The sequence below is a fragment of the Lepidochelys kempii genome, chromosome 1 (genome assembly GCF_965140265.1).
Source record: "Lepidochelys kempii isolate rLepKem1 chromosome 1, rLepKem1.hap2, whole genome shotgun sequence".
NCBI classification, from domain to species: domain Eukaryota; kingdom Metazoa; phylum Chordata; order Testudines; family Cheloniidae; genus Lepidochelys; species Lepidochelys kempii.
The window spans coordinates 20,659,148-20,681,334 of NC_133256.1; the positions used below are offsets into that span (position 1 = coordinate 20,659,148).

A 22,187-nucleotide genomic window follows, 5' to 3' on the forward strand; every position below is an offset into this window, starting at 1 on the left:
CTGGCCACTTATTTTTGTGCCTAAATAAGAACTGCGCTCATTTGAAAATCTAGACTAGATTACAGCTGCTGAGTGTTTCTGAAAACCTGGCACATAGTGTCTCTCAATAAGTGTAAAGTGACATGACATTTTTCACACCCTTCCTGGGGTTTTAATTATCCTCTTAACCATATGGTCATATTAGTCCCCAAGACTAAAACCTTTCCAAGGTCTCCTCTTCAGAGGTCTTCCAATTTGGAACCAGAGACCTTTATTTATTCTGAGAAAGAGAGACTAAGAGAAAGAATGTGTGTGCCTAGGTTTCTTTGATTTGTTTTTATAAGATTTGGATACATCCACCCCTTTCAACACTGTCAGTTCTCTGGTGCTGGGGGGCAATCTAGCCTCATGCTGGGAATTCAAAATGACTCAGTTAATTAATTGCCCCATTATCTATATACAAAACAGACAGTGATTCCCTTTAACACATGATCACAATGGGATGGTATTACATCTTCTTTTGGACTTCTGTTTCTCTATTTCCTAATGCCACTTCTCTTGAGCCTTGCTGCCTCTAAGGAGACTGCCATTTGTTCACTGGCAAACAGAGTGTAAGCAATCTGGGGCAGGAACTGTCTGTCATTTATTGCATGTTTGCACAGAACCGAGCACAATGGGGACCCCATATGATGGAATCTTTTAAATGCTACCAAAATATGAATGATTAATGAAGCACACAGGGAAAGCCTCCCTGGAATATGCAACAGTCCATAGATATAGAACATTTGAATCCAACTTAACCCAGGCAATTTCAAAATAGTGCAGGCGAGAAGGAAGAAACATATTCTAGAATTAACCAGGACACTCAAAACAAAAAATTTCCCCAACCTCATTCTTGGAAGTGGCTGACCTGGTCCCCTCCTCCCGTCCCCATCCCCTTTACAAAAACAACTTGAAGCAGATACCTGACGTGAAAAATTTCAGCCCACATGGTTAAAGTTTGGCAAAGTTATAAGCAATTGAAACCAGGGTCTTATAATGGAACATGCTAGGCAGCTTTAATTAGTGACTATATACATGAAATTATAACCTATAACCTTACTATAACATTACTGTAACAATTACTATAACATCACTATAACATATCACTACCTGCTTCATGTATAACATGGATACTGACAAGCTGCAGAGTAGCAGCCGTGTTAGTCTGTATTCACAAAAAGAAAAGGAGTACTTGTGGCACCTTAGAGACTAACAAATTTATTTGAGCATAAGCTTTCGTGAGCTACAGCTCACTTCATCGGATGCATTCAGTGGAATAGAGACTGGGAGTGGATGGGTCATTACACAAAGTAAAACTATTTCCCCATGTTTATTCCCCCCCTCCACCCCCCACTTCCTCAGACGTTCTTGTCAACTGCTGGAAATGGCCCACCTTGATTATCACTACAAAAGGTTCCCCCCCACCGCCTGCTCTCCTGCTGACAATAGCTCACCTTAAGTGATCACTCTCTTGTTACAAGAAAAGGAGTATTTGTGGCACGTTAGAGACTTGTTAGTCTCTAAGGTGCCACAAGTACTCCTTTTCTTTTTGCAAATACAGACTAACACGGCTGCTACTCTGAAACCTCTCTTGTTACAGTGTGTATGGTAACACTCATTGTTTCATGTTCTCTATGTATATAAATCTCCCCACTGTATTTTCCACTGAATGCATCCGATGAAGTGAGCTGTAGCTCACGAGAGCTTATGCTCAAATAAATGTTAGTCTCTAAGGTGCCACAAGTACTCCTTCTCTTTTAACATGGATACTGTACTTCATGGAGATGTATGCTCTTCTCCCTTTCCTGGTTATGGAAAGCTGTGCTTGGAAAGGACAAGAGCAGAACAATATTAAGGATCTTGCTATGCTTATCTAACTTACCCATGCAATCTTCAGATACCAGCGTGACAAGTGCTATAGAAATGTTAAATTTTTCTTCTCTAAATCGTAAGTGATATACACCTTGGTGAACACTTTTCAGATAAATAGTGTCACTGAAGAAATCAAAAGATCAGGAATGCTGATCACTATGGCTTTGAAGTCAATGGGACTGCTCATGTGAATAAGTTCTCACAAAAGGGAGTAAGGGTTGTAGAATCTAGCCCTAATTCTGTAAATGAAGTACAGTTGGAAACACCATTATTTTCAAAAAGAAATGGAGTACTTGTGACACCTTAGAGACTAACAAATTTATTTGAGCATGAGCTTCCGTGAGCTACAGCTCACTTCATCGGATGCATTCAGTGGAAAATACAGTGGGGAGATTTAAATACATAGAGAACATGAAACAATGAGTGTTACCATACACACTGTAACAAGAGAGTGATCACTTAAGGTGAGCTATTACCAGCAGGAGAGTGGGGGGGGCCTTTTGTAGTGATAATCAAGGTGGGCCATTTCCAGCAGTCGACAAGAACGTCTGAGGAATAGTGGGGGGTTGAGGGGGGGAATAAACATGGGGAAATAATTTTACTTTGCGTAGGTTTCAGAGTAGCTACTGTGTTAGCCTGTATTCGCAAAAATAAAAGGAGTACTAGTGGCACCTCAGAGACTAACCAATTTATTTGAGCATAAGCTTTTGTGAGCTACAGCTCCCATCCACTCCCAGTCTCTATTCAAGCCTAAGTTAATTGTATCCAGTTTGCAAATTAATTCCAATTCAGCAGTCTCTCATTCACCTCACATCTACCAATGTGATATATGCCATCATGTGCCAGCAATGCCCCTCTGCCATGTACATTGGTCAAACTGGACAGTCTCTACGTAAAAGAATAAATGGACACAAATCAGACGTCAAGAATTATAACATTCAAAAACCAGTTGGAGAACACTTCAATCTCTTTGGTCACTCAATTACAGACCTAAAAGTTGCAATTCTTCAACAAAAAAACTTCAAAAACAGACTCCAACGAGTTTGTAAGGACATTGAAAGTGTTGAGATCAGCTTAGAATGCGTTTTGCTTTTATTTCATTCAACCAAATCAGACTTGTTATGCTTTGACTTATAATCACTTAAAATCTACCTTTATAGTTAATAAATTTGTTTATTCTACCTGAAGCAGTGCATTTGGTTTGAAATGTGTCAGAGGCTCCCCTTGGGATAACAAGCCTGGTACATATCAATTTCTTTGTTAAACTGACAAACTCATATAAGCTTGCAGTGTCCAGTGGGCATAACTGGGCACTGCAAGACGAAGGTTCCTAGGGTTGTGTCTGGTACCGGAGATATTGGCTAGCGTCATTCGCTTGCAAGTAGCTGGGAGCAGAGGCTGTGCATGCCAGAGGCTGTGCGTGAACAGCCCAGGAGTGGGCGTTCTCACAGCAGAGCAGGGTAAGGCTGGCTCCCAGAGTCAAGAATTGGAGAGGCCTAGCAGATCACCGGCCCAAATAACACCGGATAGGAACATCACACTGTCCCAAGAAGCTGCTGTGCTGCACCGGGCAGCATCTGGGAGTGGCTCTGGAGCCTGGCTGCCAGAAGAGCAGCCGAACAGCCAGGGGGAGTGAGGCTGGCGCAGCAAGAGGACAGAGCCCCCGGCCCAGGTAATATGGGATGGGGAGGAGGAGATGGGAAGAGCGCGGGGCTCCGGGCTGGGGGCGGGGAGGAGTCACGTGGGAGCGGTCACTTGGGAGTGTAACGTGCTCCCCTTTGTATCCCTCCCACTAGTCGCCTCTGACAGGGCCCGTGAGGTGGTAATGGCAGTGGCAGCTAGGCGGGCATGTGGAAGCCTGGGCCATGCTGGAAGAGTGTGTCCAACACCACAGCTGGCAGTTCGCTGTGCACCAGCCAGCACAGGCACAGCACTGCCTAAAATGTCAGGCTGACCGCATCCGCATGGACTGGGTGCCCATTGACTTTTCTGCCCTGGGGCCTGGAATTGCTGTCGGCGGGCCTGCCTTGTACTTATGTTGAATAGTAGTGCCTTATACCTGGATGCACAAGAAGAGTTCAGCCCCTAAGTCCCAGTTTTAGTCTCCACGGCAATGAAAAAGTACTCCCACTGAATCCTGTAGGTGCCTAAACACACAGTGTTCCTACACTGACTAGGCACTTATGTTTCTGCCTCTGGGCATGCGCATGACTGTCTTCCTCTAGGTGCCCAGATACCTATCTCCCACCTAAACCCCAAGACAAGAGATAGGTGTTTGGTTGCCTAAATTGTGTGTGGGGCTCAATCCAGCAGGTGGCCTCTGATGCTCAGCATCATAACACCTAACTCCTGTGTCCAGGCCTTTACTACTTGAGTAACACCACTGAAATGAACTAGGAAACTTATGAAGTATTGTGCAATGACATGAATATCAGAACCTGATTTTTCACTTGTTCCAATACCTGATTGCTTTAAATAGGACATTTTTTGTATTTGCAACTATGGGCCAATCCTGCAAACACTGAAAACCAGATTCTGAAAACAGTTACATAACATGAGTAGCTTTACGCATGTTAGTAGTCACACTGATTTCAATTGGAACTACTCATGTGCATAAAGTTACTCATGCATGGATGTATTTGCAATACTTGGGCTTTAAAGTGCTCTACATTTACAGGGTCAGATTCAAAATTAGGTGCTATGGATATTTAAATAAAAATAATTAATAGACCAAACAAAGTGGATATTATTCAACACTGTATGAAGTAGTTATCAGCATCATTGATCTGTTGATTTCCTTTTCAATGTGAGAAGACTAAATATAACACAAAAGTACTTGCAACTCCTAAATATTTGTAAAATCTATTAATATATGTAGTAAATTAACAATACTTTACCTTTCATCATTTTTGTGTAAACACAATATACATGAGCTGCACAATAAATATGTGATACTATATCCTAGCTACTCACATATATTTAAAAAATCCAACTAATTTGAATACTTTTAAAATCTCAGATCTTTTTAATTTTCCTCTTGCAAAAAGGCCAATTATATATCTCTGATAAGAAGAGCACATCAGATAGGCTCTAATGAGTCCATATTACATCAGGAGATACAAAATAGAACTGAAATGCTGGTACTGTTCTCATTATTAGCGTTCTATCCAGAAAATTCTGAATGGAGAAAAAATGTTTTAATATAGCTAAATGTAAATGTATATATCTAGTGTGACAAAGTTCCTGCTCGACCTTGGTGGGTCTTGTGCTTATTGGCGGATTTGCTCACCTTGGAGCTTCAGGGCAGCCCTCAGCTTGGCCGTTTTTCTGAACTCACAGTCCAGGTCGACTCCTCCTGTGTCTGACCAGGAGTTGGGAGGTTTGGGGGGAACCCAGGCCCTCCCTCTACTCCAGGTTTCAGTCCAGGGCCCTGTGGAATGCAGCTGTCTAGATTGCCTCTTGGAACAGCTGTGCGACAGCTACAACTCCCTGGGCTACTTCCCCATGGCCTCCTCACAACACCTTCTTTATCCTCACCATAGGACTTTCCTCCTGGTGTCTGATAATGCTTGTACACCTCAGCCCTCCAACAGTCCGTGTTCTCACTCTCAGCTCCTAGTGCCTCTTGCTCCCAGCTCCTCACACGCACACCACAAACTGAAGTGAGCTCCTTTTTAAAACCTAGGTGCCCTGATTAGCCTGCCTTAATTGATTCTAGCAGCTTCTTGATAGGCTGATTAGAACACCTGCAGCCAATCTTAATTATCTCCAGAAGGTTCCTGATTGTTCTGCAACCTTCCCTGTTACCTTACCCGGGGAAAAGGGACCTACTTAGCCTGGGGCTAATATATCTGCCTTCTATTACTCTCCTATAGCCATCTGGCCCGACCCTGTCACACTAGGAACAAAGAAGGTAAGCTATACTTACACCCCTCTGTCCTGGGAAGACATGACTTGAAAAAGATTTGGGGGTCATGGTGGATAGTCAGCTGAACATGAACTTCCAAAGTGACGCTGTAGCCAAAAGGACTAATGTGAGCCTTGAATACAGAGGAGGAGGAATAACGAAGTTACTTTACTCCATATTTGGCAATGGTGCCACCACAGCTGGAGTACTGTGTGCAGTTCTGGTGTCCACAACTCAAGAAGGATGTTGATAAATTCGAGAGGGTTGAGAGAAGAGTCTAAGAATGATTAAAGGATTAGGAAACTTGCCTGAGAATGACAGACTCAAAGTGTAGGTCTACACTACCAGCGGGATCAGCAGGTAGCAACTGATATATCGGGGGTTGATTTATCGCGTCTAATCCAGCCCCATGAGAGGCGCAAGCGGAGTCAACGCGGGAGTGGCGGCAGTCAAGTCACTGCCTTGAAGACGCTGCAGTAAGTCGATCTAGGTACGTCGACTTCAACTAAGCAATTCTTGTAGCTGAAGTTGCATACCTTATATCTACTGCCCCACAGTGTAGACCAGGGCAAAGAGATAAAACTATTTATCTTAATAAAAAGAAGGCTAAAAGGTGATTTATTAGAGTCTGTAAGTACCTACATGGGGAACAAATATTTAATAATAGGTTCTTCAATCTAGCAGATAAAGATAAACCACAATCCAATTGCTGAAAGTTGAAGCTAGACAAATTCAACCTGGAAATAAGGCATACATTTTTAATGGTGAGAGTAATTAATGTTTGGAACAATTTACCATGGGTTGTGGTGGATTCTCCATCACTGACAATTTTTGAATTTAGATTGGATGTATTTCTAAAATGTATGCCCTAGGTATTATTTTGGAGAAGTTCTATGGCCTGTGTTATGCAGGAGGTCAGACTACATGACCACAATGGACCCTTCTGGCACTGGAATCTATGAATTTATTAATCTCTGAACAGTCATTAAAATTACAGCCCTATTTATTTCATAATCCTGGCACTCCATTTTAAAACAAAATACAAGTTTTTGAGAAATACAAGTGGATATTTACAATTTATACAATGTTATACTTCTCCTCCCAAGGTCTTGACATGGAAACCTCAGATTAATTTCCTTGACTTTGATATTTACATACCTTCCAATAATAACCTACATTATCTTGTAATGTAACATAGTATTAATGTAATAATATTTTACCTTATATTATTTACCTTATAATCATGATTGACATAATAGTTATTACCTCATAGTCACTAGAAAAAAAATTAAAGTGCTTTGATGAAAAAATATCCATTAATGCAGTACTCATATTCTATTCTCAGTTGTGTGCATGACAAACTAACAAAGCTGCTGATTTATTTTCTATTTTTACCCTATTTTTGTCTTTTATTTTGAAGATCTACAAGTGAGATTTCTGAATTATTAAGCTTTTCTATCATATAGGTTATTCTTTTTATTCTGTTATACTCTCATCCCTGCACAAAAGTAAAGGTGGATAACTCCCTAAGCATTAATGATTTCATGAAATCTTTGGAACTAAACACCTATACCCTCCTGGGTCATCTAATCTATTTCCCTGTGACGTTTGGGGAAAAGAGATATGATGCAGTATGTCATGGGGTGGGTAGAATGAATCTGGCATTCTGTCTTCCAATCACAGATTAAGACTGGGATTTTTATGGGATCTGGAGCCTAACTCCCTTTGGTTTAAAATACACTTAAAATCCCAGGTTTAATCCCTAATTCCTGTCACAGATGGATTAGTGAGCAGCCTGCAGGCAAGAGAGTCCAAGGTATGTGATCATGTAATTAAATGTTATGGGTACCATCATCGGGTTATGTACACACACACACACACACACCACAAAGTGGTGTTTCACATGGATTTTATACTGACTATGATATTATATAGCTGTTGGCAATAAAGAAATAATGTTGTGTTTTTTACCTTAACCACTCTGTGCTTAAATTGCAAATTGGTAAGTTAAATTAGTAAATTATATTTTAAAAACATAAGTGTTATGGGAAGGAGAGGAAAGCAAGCAAAAGTAGTCAAATTACACCAGCTTTTAGCAGCCTTCTGCTCTTGCCATGGGGCCTAGGCACTCATACCCAGCCAGGGATTCCTTTACATTTGGAGAATCTCCAGCTGCCCATTTAGAACAACTTTACAGATCTTTTGCACCACTGAGGCAGCTTGTAGCTGTCATATCAAAATGTGACCCATAAATTACATCAGCCAGTGTCAAGGGGTGACACTAAGTAATGATCCCATACTTGAAGCCAGCAGGCCTAGGTAGTCAAATGTTAAACATGAAAAACAGTCACATCACCACCCCTATTAACACCCATAAACAAAGAAAGTACTTAGTAATGATCAACGAAAGCCCAGTCCTGCCAGGTCCATAGCACCTCCAGTGAGACGCTGAGTGTCCTCTCTGACACTGAGGGGTTCAGCCCAGACCAATGAGGCCTGCTCTCCAATGCTGAGTACCTTCAATTCTATGCTACTGTGGCTCACAGCCCTGAAACCAACAGTCAGCCTACAATGATAGAGGTCACACCCTGTCTTTCACCACCCAGTTACTTTTCACAACACCTTCTCAGTTCCAAATTTCCTCCAAATCATTCTCCAATCTGACATCTGCTGAGGTTCCCAGAATTGTGAATTACTTTGTTACCCCTCTCAACTTCAGCAAGTGAGAGCTTTGCTACTGTTAAACTTGTTTCAGAGTAGCAGCCCTGTTAGTCTGTATTCGCAAAAGAAAAGGAGTACTTGTGGCACCTCAGAGACTAACAAATTTATTTAAGCATAAGCTTTCATGAGCTACAGCTCACTTCATCGGATGCATTCAGTGTTAAACTTGTGTGACAACTCCCTGACACACCAGCTTGTCTGTCTTGCCAGCAAATGCTTCAGGACTCTGACAGTCCAAACCTTGCTTTGCAGGTAACAAAGAATCAGCCCCAACTCCTGAGTTCCTCAGAAATGTCTCTCTGCAGAATCCAGCCCCCTTACTGAAACACTTACATATGTTATTAAGTTCACTGCTCCTTTAAAGAGACAATACATTGCAACCTGCTAGATTAACTGGCAGATACACCCTTTCCTTCAATCAGGGAGGTGAATTGGTTTTCGTGAAAGTAAAACAAGTTTATTTAACAAGAGGACATACAATTAAGTGATACCAAGGAATAAGGATAAGGAATAAACACAGGACGGGTTATAAACAAACAAAAGTAACAATGAGCTTCTAAAACTAAAACTTCATTTCAGCAAGTTACAGCCTTTGCCTAAGCAGGTTTCTCACCTAAACTCTGGTCCCAGAGACTTCAACCCGTTTGGTTGAAGGATCCAATGTTCTGTGATTTCATGATCTTCAGCCCTTTTAATCCCCTAAGTGATGGATAACTAGGTATCTCTCCCCTTTCTTTTTATAGTCCAGTAAACTTCTGAAATGTAATTTTTGAAAAGTAAGCCCAGACAAAGCTTCTCTCTCCTGCTGCGTTTGTAGATAACATGCTGTCTTCCCAAAGTTCATTGATCCTGTTTTAAGAAATCTGTTTCTTCCTGTGTTTTGATCACAGACTTAAAAGCATAACATCAGTGAGTATCCATAATTCCTCAAACAGAGTTAATGCATACATTTCACAATGATATTAATCACCAATGGGTCACAGGCTTTTGTAAGATCTTACTCGATACACTTTTATAATACAGCAATATTGTATACTATCAGTTGTTTCAATTGCTTACCATCTGAGGTTCAAACTCCAGGCTTTACAGTTAAGTGGCTGTCTCCCCCGCTCGTAAGGTTGATGGGTTTTTTTATCGTTCATATAAATATATGAATGAATGTTCATTGTCTCTGCCTGAGAAACAGGCTCTTCAGACAAGCAAATACATATTCCTTTGTCTAAGGCAGGCTGGTCTTATGCATTGCTTGCCAAACACATCTTAAGATCATAATTCTAGCACATATTTATAACTCTTTGTACACACCCCGTATATATACCACACAATGATATTAATGATCAGTTGAGTTAGTAGATTTCCAGTTGTATATTACATACCACTTTTTGGGTGTATTTTATATCTACAGTGCATTAGGTGTAGCATGTCAGGTCTAACAAGAGTTGTTGACACAGAGGAGTGAACCACCAATGGCACTCAACTCCCACCTACTTAAATGAGAATTAAGGGCATTCAACATCTCTTAGGAGTACTGGCTAACTTGTAGGATATGTCTCCGAACACACAACAAAATAATGTGCCTTACATCAGACCCTGAAGTTCAAGTCATGGCTCACTACTGTGATAAGTGAATTCTGAACATGAAGTGCCTCAAACGGAGAAAGTCGTGTTGATGGCCTCCCCACACATATCAAGTGTGATAGGAACAAATGACTGAAGATATCATGGTCCTGCCTTGTTACTTGAGAGACCCACATCACATTGGCATCTCATTACCATCCTGTGATCAAGCAATACACCCAGGTCTTTCTCCTCCTCTGTTGCTTCCAACAGATATGCCCGCAGTTTATAGCAAACATTCTTGTTGTTAGTCCCTAAATGTGTGATCTTGCACTTTGCTCTATTACATTTCATCCCACTTCTATTACTCCAGTTTTCAAGGTCATCCAGATCTTCCTGTATAATATTCTGGTCTTCCTCCATATTGGTAATATCTCCCAACTTTGTGTCATTCAAAAATTTTATTAGCATACTCTCACTTTTTGTGCCAATGTCGTTAATAAAAATGTTAAATAAGACTAGTCCGAAGAGGAATTCCACCAGTAACCTCCTTCCAGCCTGAAAGTACACCTTTCACATGACCCGTTGTACTCTCCCCTTTAACCAGTTCCTTATCCACCCTTCAATTCTCACATTAATCCCCATCTTCTCCAATTTAACTAATAATTTTCCATGTGGAACTGTATCATATGTCTTTCTGAAATCCAGGTAGAGTAAATCTGCTGCATTTCCTTTCTCTAAAAAAATCTGTTATCTTCTCAAAGAAAGCGATCAAGTTGGCCTCCAGCTCAGCTCTCCTCCGGGATGCTGCTCCAGATCCTCTCCTCAGCTCGAGGCTGCTGCACTCTCTCTGGCTCTGCCTTATTGTCTCCTGGCAGCCCCAGCTCACATGGAGATTGGGCCCTGGGTTCCTGACTCCCTCACTGGCCTGCCTGCCCTGTCAATCCAACTGACCTGGAGTGCTGGCCTCTTCCCATTGGCCCTGGGGATCTGTCAGCCTCAGGATCCTGACTCCTTTTAGATCCTTCCCCTGTGTCCTGGTATTGGGAGAGGGCTAGCCAAAAATAAAACCGAAACAACCCATTAAATTTCAGCCAGGGGCCAAGAGCACCATTACAAAAACTCCTACTGACTTCCACAGGGCCAGGATTTTAGCCCCAAACTTCAGCAAAATAACTTAAGACACTGACAGGCATCACCTGTAAAAACATTTCTGTCTTGCCTTATACAACGTGACCTCAGTATCCACAACACTTCCTACACTTATACACAGAATACTGTAAATACTGTGAAAACATACACTAGTTATCTAAGACAAGAATGGAAATATTTTAAGGGTGACTATTATACAATGGGCACAATTCTAACCATAAACATTTATGATCAAGCAACACTTGTGGTGTTCATTGTGCTGTATTTTGGATGGGAAATGTTGCAGCTACAATGGCAAGTGTAACTACCACATGTGGTAAGTATCCAGTCTTTTTATAATGACCACTATAAGTTTCTGTCTTTGGATATATTGCTCTTAAACTTTAATTTAAACCTGTCCTCTTACATAGCCTCCGATGACATCTTCTGCTGAGGTACAAAATATCTTATAATTTAGACACCATCCCACAAGACTTTATATTTTAATAGCACAAAGTTTAAATTCAAAACATAATTTTGTTTCTTTTCAGTTTAAAATTGAAACTGTGTGAAGTTTTATATGCTTTTACCTGAAGTAAAATTTTCTGAAAATTTTCTTAAGAAAGAAAGACTTTTTGCTCACAGCTTTTCACACATCTTTCTCCCATATATATTAAGCATTGCTGCTTCACTGCTGCACACGCAAAAAGAAATAGTTATTTATACAAGAAGGTAGATGTTCCTGGTCAATACTATTCCTTAGTCAACTGCAAAAATGTGTTTTGAATGACAATGCAAGGGGGAGCCTACTTTTCCTTTTACTAGCTTTCATACGTCAAATACGTTCATGCTGGTGGTCTCACCCAGACTTCAGAGTAGCGGCCGTGTTAGTCTGTATCCGCAAAAAGAAAAGGAGTACTTGTGGCACCTTAGAGACTAACCAATTTATTTGAGCATAAGCTTTCGTGAGCTACAGCTCACTTCATCCGTGAGCTGTAGCTCACAAAAGCTTATGCTCTAATAAATTGGTTAGTCTCTAAGGTGCCACAAGTACTCCTTTTCTTTTCACCCACACTTGAAATCAAGAACCGTGAGTCCTGTTTGCACTTAAAAACCTGATCCTTACAGCACCATAACCTGCATCTGCCACCAGAAACAGACCCAACCTCTTTTCTTTTTCACTTTTTAGTTAAAGCTAGCCTACTTGCTGTAACAGTATGTACTTACAATTTAATTCTATATTGTGACTTAAAGACTAAAATATTTGAGAACCACTTGGATTTTTCCATCCCTTTAAAGGGGGGAAAAATACAAAACTGGAAACAGATGTTTTATAATGCATTGCATTTATTTTGGCCACCCATAAAGCTGTGGATCATGTTAGTGCCAACCAATTTAATAATACCAGAATTCTGCAGAAACGCTGTATAATATGTTTTAGAAGGATTGGTGGGGGGCTGCCTTTCACTAAAACCCTATTTAATAAGTAATTTCCTATTTTGGGAAAATAAATTAGGAAAATTTAAAAAATATTACTGCACACGTAGGTGGTAATCACTGCCACTTGATCAGCTACCCCAGTGATCTGGGAACTTTATGCGGCTTTTTATACTGCTATTCCCATGAAAGGATAACTTGAAAACTGATGTGTTAGATGAAAAATAGAAACATCTGAAGTTAATCCATTCAGAATAAATATAAATAATATTCAGTATGCTGATATTGTACAGCAAATGAATAAACCTAGCTATTAAGTAGCTAAAGAAGTTCCCACAAGTTAAGCAGTACTCATCCAAAAACACACATCAGGATCTGGTCAGAGTTTTTGTGTAGTAACCCTTATTTTCCCCTGTCTGTGAATCTAAGTAAAGGCATTTCTAAATTTAAACCCATGAGACTAACAGTTACCATAGTACTTACTTATAAAGTACCTACCTTGTGAAACTTACGATTACAAACGTTACTGCAACTTCTCCTGTATCCATTGTTATTTAGACTGAAAAGTCATGTCTCAATATCAGTACCATTTTAGCAGAATACCTTCAATACAGTTCTACACAGTTAGAGAAATGTGATGATCTTAAACAATAGAGAATAATTGGTCTCTGAACATTTTTATTGTTTATTGACAATTTGCTGCATAGAATACAGAGCATATAAAGTGGGTATAATTTGCTGCCAGAAACGTTTCCAGAAAAACCATAAGAAAAAAAAAGTAACTGTATTTTTAATAAGACAGTGGCATTCAAAATTATTAGCTGTACATGTTGGCTTGCTGTCCAAGTAGTCAAAGATAATTTGTATTTTTTTCATCTTCCCTGTCAGACGTGGGCAAGAAAGTGGATTCCAAAAGTTAATGAAAAAGTAATAAAAAGCAAAGTCTTGAAAATTCAGTAGAACTATCTGCAGCACACACTTTGATTACATTTACAGGATTATGTTCCCAGAACGCAAGTTGTTGACGAAATGATACCTTTTAAAAAAAAAAAAGTCTAATGACCAAAAATTCCTTTTGACTTAATAAGCAATACAAAGATCATCATTCCACTATCAAATCTGTTCTTCATACCGAGCCTACATAAAGAAAGCTTACTTTTATTCACAGGAATGTTAAAAAGCAGTCTAAAACCCAAATATTCTTTACAAGTATTGATCCAGTTAAATATTTTTATTACTTTTCTTTCATAATGCTTTCCTTCCCAGAAAGAAACACTCCACTGTGCCTGATACAATCAGAATGCAAATAGTACCTCCCCAATATGCTGACAGAAGACTGTAATTCATTTAAATTATGCAGTTGGATTCCCACAGCTGGCCCACTTGCTTGGCTCAGAGCTGAATACAGTGTCAGTGATCCTTTCTGCTAATATTGTCCTAGTTGCTGACAAGGGAATAAATCTAGCAACTTATATTGAAGTTTTAAGGCTAATTAACAGAGCAAAAAATGCAAACATGAGTGACACAAGCTGGTTAACAGTGACCATGAGATTGATGCTGCCAGCAGACTATTTTCCTTAGTATTTTGCAGAGTAATAATATATTTTTTAATTCTCAGGACATTTCTTATCATTTGTTTGTATGGATTTGGTGACAAATTAAAAACAAATCTGGATGAAAATACAGCTACAACAAGACCCCTGGCTCTCAGACAGTAATCAACAAGAAAACATGCCGATTTATCACTTTGGGAATAAGGGTAAGGAGGAGGCAGTAGAGGGGAGAGTATTTGAATTCTAGGTAGCTTTCCACAAACAGCCCTTAGATTCTTGTTTCTGGCCTACCTGGACATTACCAAAACATTTTTATCATAGCAGACAAAGGTAGGACCTGAACTGCAAACAGTTAAAACTGAAGGTCGCTATACTGTAAAATTAAAACATGCTTCTCTAGTTAAGCTACATAGACACAATAAAACAAAGCCTTCACAACCACCTGTAATAATATGCCTGTTCAGCCAGCAATTCCAAAGTACTGAGCAATACAAGGTAGACATTTTCTGCAGCTGCTTTTACATGTACATTTCTGCCACATTGTTGTCTCATCTCTTCTTACCTTCACGTTAGTCCGGAGTGCACAGTAACATGCAAAAAACATTGCAGTAAACAAGGAGCATATGGACCAGTATTCAGCTTCTCTGCTCTGCACAAACGGAACACACACGATCCTGAGCATGTGCTACTAAGGAGCATCCGTTCTCTCTGTCAGTTTGAAAATGCATTGATCTCTGTTTTTCTGACTACAAACAGACATGTCTTGAAGGCACTGACTAAAAGCTATCTCTCTCTTCATCGGCTATATATAGCATTATGCCCAGTAATTTCAATTAGCAGACAATTCGGCATCTGAAACTTAGACATCAGTTGCTTTTCCTTCCAGCATTTTAAATTTGGGGAGAATATAAAAGGGGGGAGGGGGCAAAGACTCACTCAGAGGGGAAAGGTGAGGAATTAAAATTTAACCAGTTACTAATATCTCCGTATGGCTTTGATTTTTTTTTAAAATATTTTACCAATGGAATAAATTTTACATGTGGGAAATGAAGGAAGGAGTCTTTTTCTATTCTGAGATTTACTGTAGACTCTTCAATGTTTCTGTCTAGTCTTGTTAAAGATGCAGCATGCCTTTTAACAAAGACAACGTCATCAACTATTATAGATTCAACACGTTCTACTTACAAATACAGTCTCTGATTAGGGGCAATGGCTGGCTGGCTGGCTTATTAATGTTTCCTCAAATGCAAGTTCAGTCCACTGTGCTAATCTGTTTTAAAATGGCTAAAAAGTCCCACCTACTCCTTCACCCTCATTCAATAAAAATGCAATGAACTAATTATAAAAATCATGAATCTCCTTGTGCTCCTAGCTAAGAACACGGACCATAGACTTTAAAAGCTATGTTTTCTTGTCCGACTGGGATTACAGACAGAGAAAAATTAAAATGAAAGCAGAGAATCCTAGTGAAGATTGTACCTCACATTTCGCAACTACTAACTCTGAATGTATAATGTTTAGATATCTTCCAGAAAGATGAAACCCAGAATCTAGCCAGAAGGCTAAACCTTAATTCACAAGCACAAAAATAAGATCAAATGACTCCTGTCACTCCTGTCAGCCACAGGATGCTACCAATTAACTGATTGTTTACTGGTTTGAAAGGACATGAAGTCCAAAGCAAGGATCCAACTCTTCATTTCCAGCACTGGAAACCACTAACATTCACACTGGATTAAGAAGCTGTCTTCAGAAATAAAACCGGAAAAGACTTTCCTCCCCCTCCCCACTGCAGCAGATAACTGTGGGAGGAAAAGAGTGGTAAAGGCTTTACTACCACCTTCCCTATCAGCACAGAGCAATTTGTGTAGGATAAGCATAACTTAATAGAAAAATCTTCAGTGACTTTTAGGATTTTTAAAAATAATGATTTACATAAACCTACCAGAAATCTGCAGAGATACTGAAACCCTGCCAAAGTCAGGGAGTATTGTTTGTGGGCAATGAGGTGAAGAAGCTTAAACAGAAAGACATGCATTTAAAGAAGAACAATTAGGGGAAGGGGAAAGACAGCAGGTTTTTCAGCCTCTCTGTAATGACAGGCACAGGGACACTATCGTCAATTTCGAGTAAACAGCTATTTTTAGTCTGTCATTGTTTGTGCCTTTTATTAGGAATGAAAAAGGCAATGGTGTTTAAAGCTAGATATTACTCTATACTGTATCCTAAAACAGCTACTTAATTCGATTCCCATTTATGTCTGTCATACAAATATAGCTAATTACTAATCACAACCACAAGCATAAGCAATGACTTCTGGAACAAAACTTATTCTACAACTTTTATTAGTAATTAAACAGGAATCTAGCTGCCCTGGTCAATATCGCTATCACATCTCAAAGTTACAGTAGCTGCAGCAATTCCCAATAAATGAGCCACAACACAGTAACATGTTGCTCAACAAAAAATACTGGAGATTTAATTTTCGTATTTCTCCTTCACTTTTCAAGTAAATAAAGAGAAAAAGAAATCACGGTTTATTTCTCAGTACAGTACATTAACAATTAAAATTAAGCATCTAATTCGTTGAAAAAATTCACAGATCTTGGGGAATTGTGATCCACCAGAGAAATCTGACTCAAAAAAGCAAAGATGGATAGATGTACAGACCTGAAGCTGCTTCTAGGCAAGGAATAGCCTTCCGAGGGAAGTAGTGGGGGCAAAAGATCTATCTTGCTTTAAGATTAAACTCGATAAGTTTATGGAGGAGATGGTATGATGGGATAACATGGTTTTGGTAATTAAATATTCATGGTAAATAGGCCCAATGGCCTGTGATGGGTTTTTAGATGGGGTAAGATCCAAGTTACCCGGGAAAGAATTTTCTGTAGTATCTGGCTGATGAATCTTGCCCATATGCTCAGGGTTTAGCTGATCGCCATATTTGGGGTCGGGAAGGAATTTTCCTCCAGGGCAGATTGGAAGGCCCTGGAGGTTTTTCGCCTTCCTCTGTAGCATGGGGCACGGGTCACTTGCTGGAGGATTCTCTGCAATTTGAGGACTTCAATAGCACAGATATAGGTGTGAGGTCTTTTTTAGGAGTGGTGGGTGAAATTCTGTGGCCTGCATTGTGCAGGAGGTCAGACTAGATGATCATAATGGTCCCTTCTGGCCTAAATATCTATGAATCTATGAATCAGGCAAGCATGTAGATGCATATGAAAATCAAGTTTAGACCAGGACAGAGGCCTCCTTTCTGCCAAATGGATTACTGAAGACTTCATTTGGCAAAGTCTTTGAATCACCCTTATACTGCATGGTCTTAAAAAGTTAACATTTCAAAATTAAAAACAAAACAGGAAAATAGCAATCTTACAAAAAGAAAATCAAACAGTGTAGACATAAAAATGCACCTTGTATGACTCCTAAGTGATCACCTACATAAGAGATATTTAGGGCAATAGCAAATAATACAAAGTACCATCCCCAAGTCTTTACAACTCACATTGCCTTCAGATGTTTGGGGAAAGGAAGTCTTCCAGGAAATGGCAAGACCCTGACCTTCATAGAGAACAGACTCCTGTTCCTATGTTAGCCAGCTGGTACATGAAGACTGGTAGCTAGAGAATCAAAACCTCCAAGGAAACCAACATGAGATTAATTTGGCAGGGGCTGGATCATGAATCTACACAAACTGACCCCTGTAGCATTTTTGCACTGTAGCATGTACATTTCTTAGTCTAATAATCTAATTTTTTAGGCACTGCTCTCTTCAAGAAATGAACTTATTTTATAATGCCTAGGCCCCTGTCTTGAGCATCTAATGGTGGTTATGATGACTGCCCTTGGCACAAAGGTGATAACAGGAAGTCCACAACACGGGAAAATCTCTACATTCAGAAGTGCTGCCAGAGCTGTCAAAATTCACTGAAGCCGTCAGGGCTTCTTTAAACACAAGACCTCAGGAAAGAGCCCCACTGGAAGCTTGGAGTCCAAAAAGCCACAGAAGTATCTGTATCCGATAGATATAGACCCCTTTTAAATAAGGGCACAATATGCAGGGCCCTGCATATTCTGAGGCTACAGTGGAATTATCTTTGGCTGTGAAATGTTGACATTATTTTATGATCATACACCTTTCAGAAAGGAAAAAGGAGGCACTCTGATTAACACTGTACTCGCTCTGTGTGGGCTCAAGCAGAAGAAGCAAAATGCCCTATGAGTGAGTCCTCGATCCTGTGAGGTACTGAGCATGCTCTGCTTCCATTAGATGACTGGGAGACAACACTGCTGAAGTAAGTGATATGCCTGTTCTCCTTAGGATCAGGCAGACTGAACTGCATAGTAATGCAGTATATAATAATAGTATAGGAGGAATGTGGCAAGCTGAGAAGAAATATCCTCATCCTTCTCGTCAACCACAAGAGAGAAAAAGTAATAGCCTCCTTCCCCAAAGGGAGCAGAGCATGGGCAAGGAGATGCTCTCTGCTATGATGTAAGCAGAGAGAGTTAGACATAATGGTGGAGATTTTTCAAGGTCAATCTGGAGATTTAGCCACACAACTCCTATGAGTTGTATGTCACAGAGGTTGCAGAAGTCATGGATTCTGTGACTTCCCACGACCTCAGTGACTTCTGCAGGGGCTAGTGTGGCTGACCCCAGAGCCACCCAACCAGCTGGTTCTGGGGCCAGCTGCTCAGGTGGTCCCTGGGACAGCCACACCAACCACTGCTCCAGCCCCAAGGCAGCGGTCCCCAGGCAGCCGGCCAGATCAGCCGCAGTCTGCTGGCCCCAGCAGCAGTCCCTGCGCGGCCAGCCAGAGCAGCCGTGGTCCGCAGCCCTGGGCCGTTATCCCCGGGGAGCTGGCCAGAGCAGCCGCGGCACCGGGCAGCAGTCTCGGGACAGATGGACAGAGCATCCACAGCCCCAGGCAGCGGTCCCCAGCCGGCCGCAGCAGCCACAGTCCGCGGCCCCAGGCTGCGGTCCCTGGGCAGCCGGTTGGAGTAGCCGTGGTCCGCATACCCCATGCTGCAGAGGAAGGCAACCCCCCCCAAGGTCTCTGCCAATCTGACCCAGGGGAAAATCCTTCCCGACCCCAAATACGGTGATCAGTTAGACCCTGAGCAGATATCTGGGAAAGAATTTTCCGTGGTAACTCAGAGTTGTCCCATCTAGTGTCCTGTCTCCAGTTGTAGGGAATTTTTGCTACTGGCAGTCACCAATGGGGCACATGCCATTGTAGGCTCTCTCATCATACCATCCCCTCCATAAAATTATCAAGCTCAGTCTTGAAGCTACTTAGGTTTTTTGCCCCCACTGCTCCCCCTGGAAGGCTGTTCCCGAAGTTCCTGATAGAAACTTTTGCCTAATTTCCAGCCGTAATTTGCTGATGGCCAGTTTATATCCATTTGTTCTTGTGTCCACACTGGCGCTTAACTTAATAACTTCTCTCCCTCCCTGGTATTTATATCTCTGATGTATTTATAGCGATCTTTTGGTTAGGCTAAACAAGCCAAGCTCTTTGAGTCTCCTCTCATAAGGTAGGGGTTTCCATTCCTTGGATCAATTCTACTTTCAGAGCACTGCTTCACCTATGTATCTCCTGTTTCACACTCATGTATCAACTCTACTGCAACACACCTACTTTACAGTACTGTAACAACTCCCCTGCCTGACTCCAGTTTCATACCAGTGCAACACGATTTATTTCAATGGAAGCCTACCCATGTAAAACTGGAGTAACCCAGCAGGGAAACAAGCTCTGTGTTAGTATTTTAGAGATAGTGCAAGATCACAGGCTTGCTGTGACTGAACTGGTAAAAGCATACAATTAATTTAAAATTATGACTAAAACCTAAAGAAGTTGATATAATTCATACAGTATATATTTTCAATTTTTACATTGTTTTGCCAGAAACTTCAACATGCTGTTCATGTCAGTGGGAAGGAGTTGCAGAAAAAACAGTGTTTTGCTACAGATCTCAGGTCCATTGTAGCATGGGTTCACAGGGCTTTTATGGAAAACCATATCTTGCTGCAGGAACTACTAGTCTGGGGCCTGATTCTGTACAAATTTGCTATTGAGCACTTGGAACTACTTATGGTAGTGGCAGTAAATGTTTGCAGGACAGAGCATTTAGATTCTCTGTTATAAATCCATAATGAAACAAGGGAAACTGCGACAAGCAGAGGTGCTAAAATAGTGTTTTGAACTGAGTGAATCTTGAAATTTCCAGAGTGAGTGAGAGCGCTGAATAAATTATTCACAGTTTTCCCCTTTTCAGTAATATAAAAGGCATTCCTGACACCCTGCCATTATTATGTAAAGGTTGCTATGGCAAATATCTTCTTGCATTTCAGGCCAGTAAATAATGAAGACTTTTCCCTGGGCAGGTTTAACTTAAGCAACAGCCTTCCCTGATAGTGCTTTGGTTCTTTTTTTCCTCTGGAAGCTGATAAATACACAATTGTCTGATTGTCAAGTACTTAATACCCCACTCTTGATTAGATCACCATTTTACTGGTTTCTGTCCTCTGTGGTTGTATAAAGGAAAGGGTTTGATGGGATATTTGAGAAAAACATATAATCTACTCGGAAACAGTTTCTTCTCCATATAAAATATATGTATTTTTATGAACCAAGCCTTTGTGGTTAGAATTTCAAAAGGTTTCAGAGTAGCAGGCGTGTTGGTCTGTATCCACAAAAAGAACAGGAGTACTTGTGGCACCTTAGAGACTAACAAATTTATTAGGGCATAAGCTTTCATGAGCTACAGCGCACTTCATCGGATGCCTAGAATGGAGCATATAGTAAGATATATACATATATACACACACACACACATACAGATAAGTTGAAAGTTACCATACAAACTGTGAGAAGCTAATTAGTTAAGATGCACTATTATCAGCAGAAGAAAAAAACTTTTGTAGTGATAATCAAGATGGCCCATTTAGACAGTTGACAAGAAGGTGTGAGGATACTTAACTTAAGGAAAGTAACTTAATGATTCCTGATGTCAGATTTGTGTCCATTTATTCTTTTGTGTAGAGACTGTCCCGTTTGGCCAATGTACATGGCAGAGGGGCATTGCTGGCTGGTCATTACACATGTTGAATCTATCTCTACGCAAAAGAATAAATGGACACAAATCTGACATCAGGAAACATAGCATTCAAAAACTGGTAGGAGAACACTTCAACCTCTCTGGCCACTCAGTAAAAGGTTTAAGGGTGGCAATTTTGCAACAGAAAAGCTTCAACGAGACTCCAATGAGAAACTGCTGAGCTTGAATTAATATGCAAACTAGATACCATTAACTTGGGTTTGAAGAGAGACTGGGAGTGGCTGGGTCATTACACATATTGAATCTATTTCCTTAAGTTAAGTATCCTCACACCTTCTTGTCAACTGTCTAAATGGGCCATCTTGATTATCACTACAAAAGTTTTTTTCTTCTGCTGATAATAGCTCATCTTAACTAATTAGCCTCTCACAGTTTGTATGGTAACTTCCAACTCATCTGTATGTGTGTGTGTGTGTGTGTATATATATAACTATATGTTCCATTCTATGCATCCAATGAAGTGGGCTGTAGTCTCTAAGGTGCCACAAGTACTTCTGTTCTTTTTGCAGAATTTCAAAACAATGCCATAAATCCATTTATAGGTAGATCTAAAGAAAGCAAATGGCAGCAAAAACCAAGTTTTAAATAAATAATGTCCTGGTCTTAAACAGTGGTCCTGAGCAATAGGTCTTCAACTCACTTCACGGAAATGGGCTTTTCTTAGTGTCAGCAGGCTATAAAACTTAACAGTGAAAAAGAAGGAACAGAGACCCAGAATGAAAGGGGTAGCAGAAGGCTTCAGAAGGCACCAGAATAAGGCTTCTATAACTAACTTATGGCCCCATTTGGCCTTCAGTGTGTACTAGTAACTAGAGCTGAGCAAATCCTGGATTTTTTGGTTTGCTGGCAATTCAAAATAA

General features: G+C 40.5%; 1 protein-coding gene across 12 annotated transcripts in view; it reads right to left on the reverse strand.

Moving 5' to 3' along the window:
• Positions 1-22,187, reverse strand: part of DLG2 (discs large MAGUK scaffold protein 2) — a 1,493,215-nt gene that overhangs the window by 1,075,174 nt on the left and 395,854 nt on the right. The window contains exon 1 of one of the 12 annotated variants that reach the window (XM_073336176.1): positions 14,762-14,938. The exons of the other annotated variants lie outside the window; for them this stretch is intronic. Within the exon in view, the coding sequence (XP_073192277.1) occupies positions 14,762-14,881 (120 nt within the window). The 5' untranslated portion in view covers positions 14,882-14,938. Of the gene's footprint in view, positions 1-14,761; positions 14,939-22,187 lie in introns of those variants that run through there. 12 annotated transcript variants of the gene reach the window in all.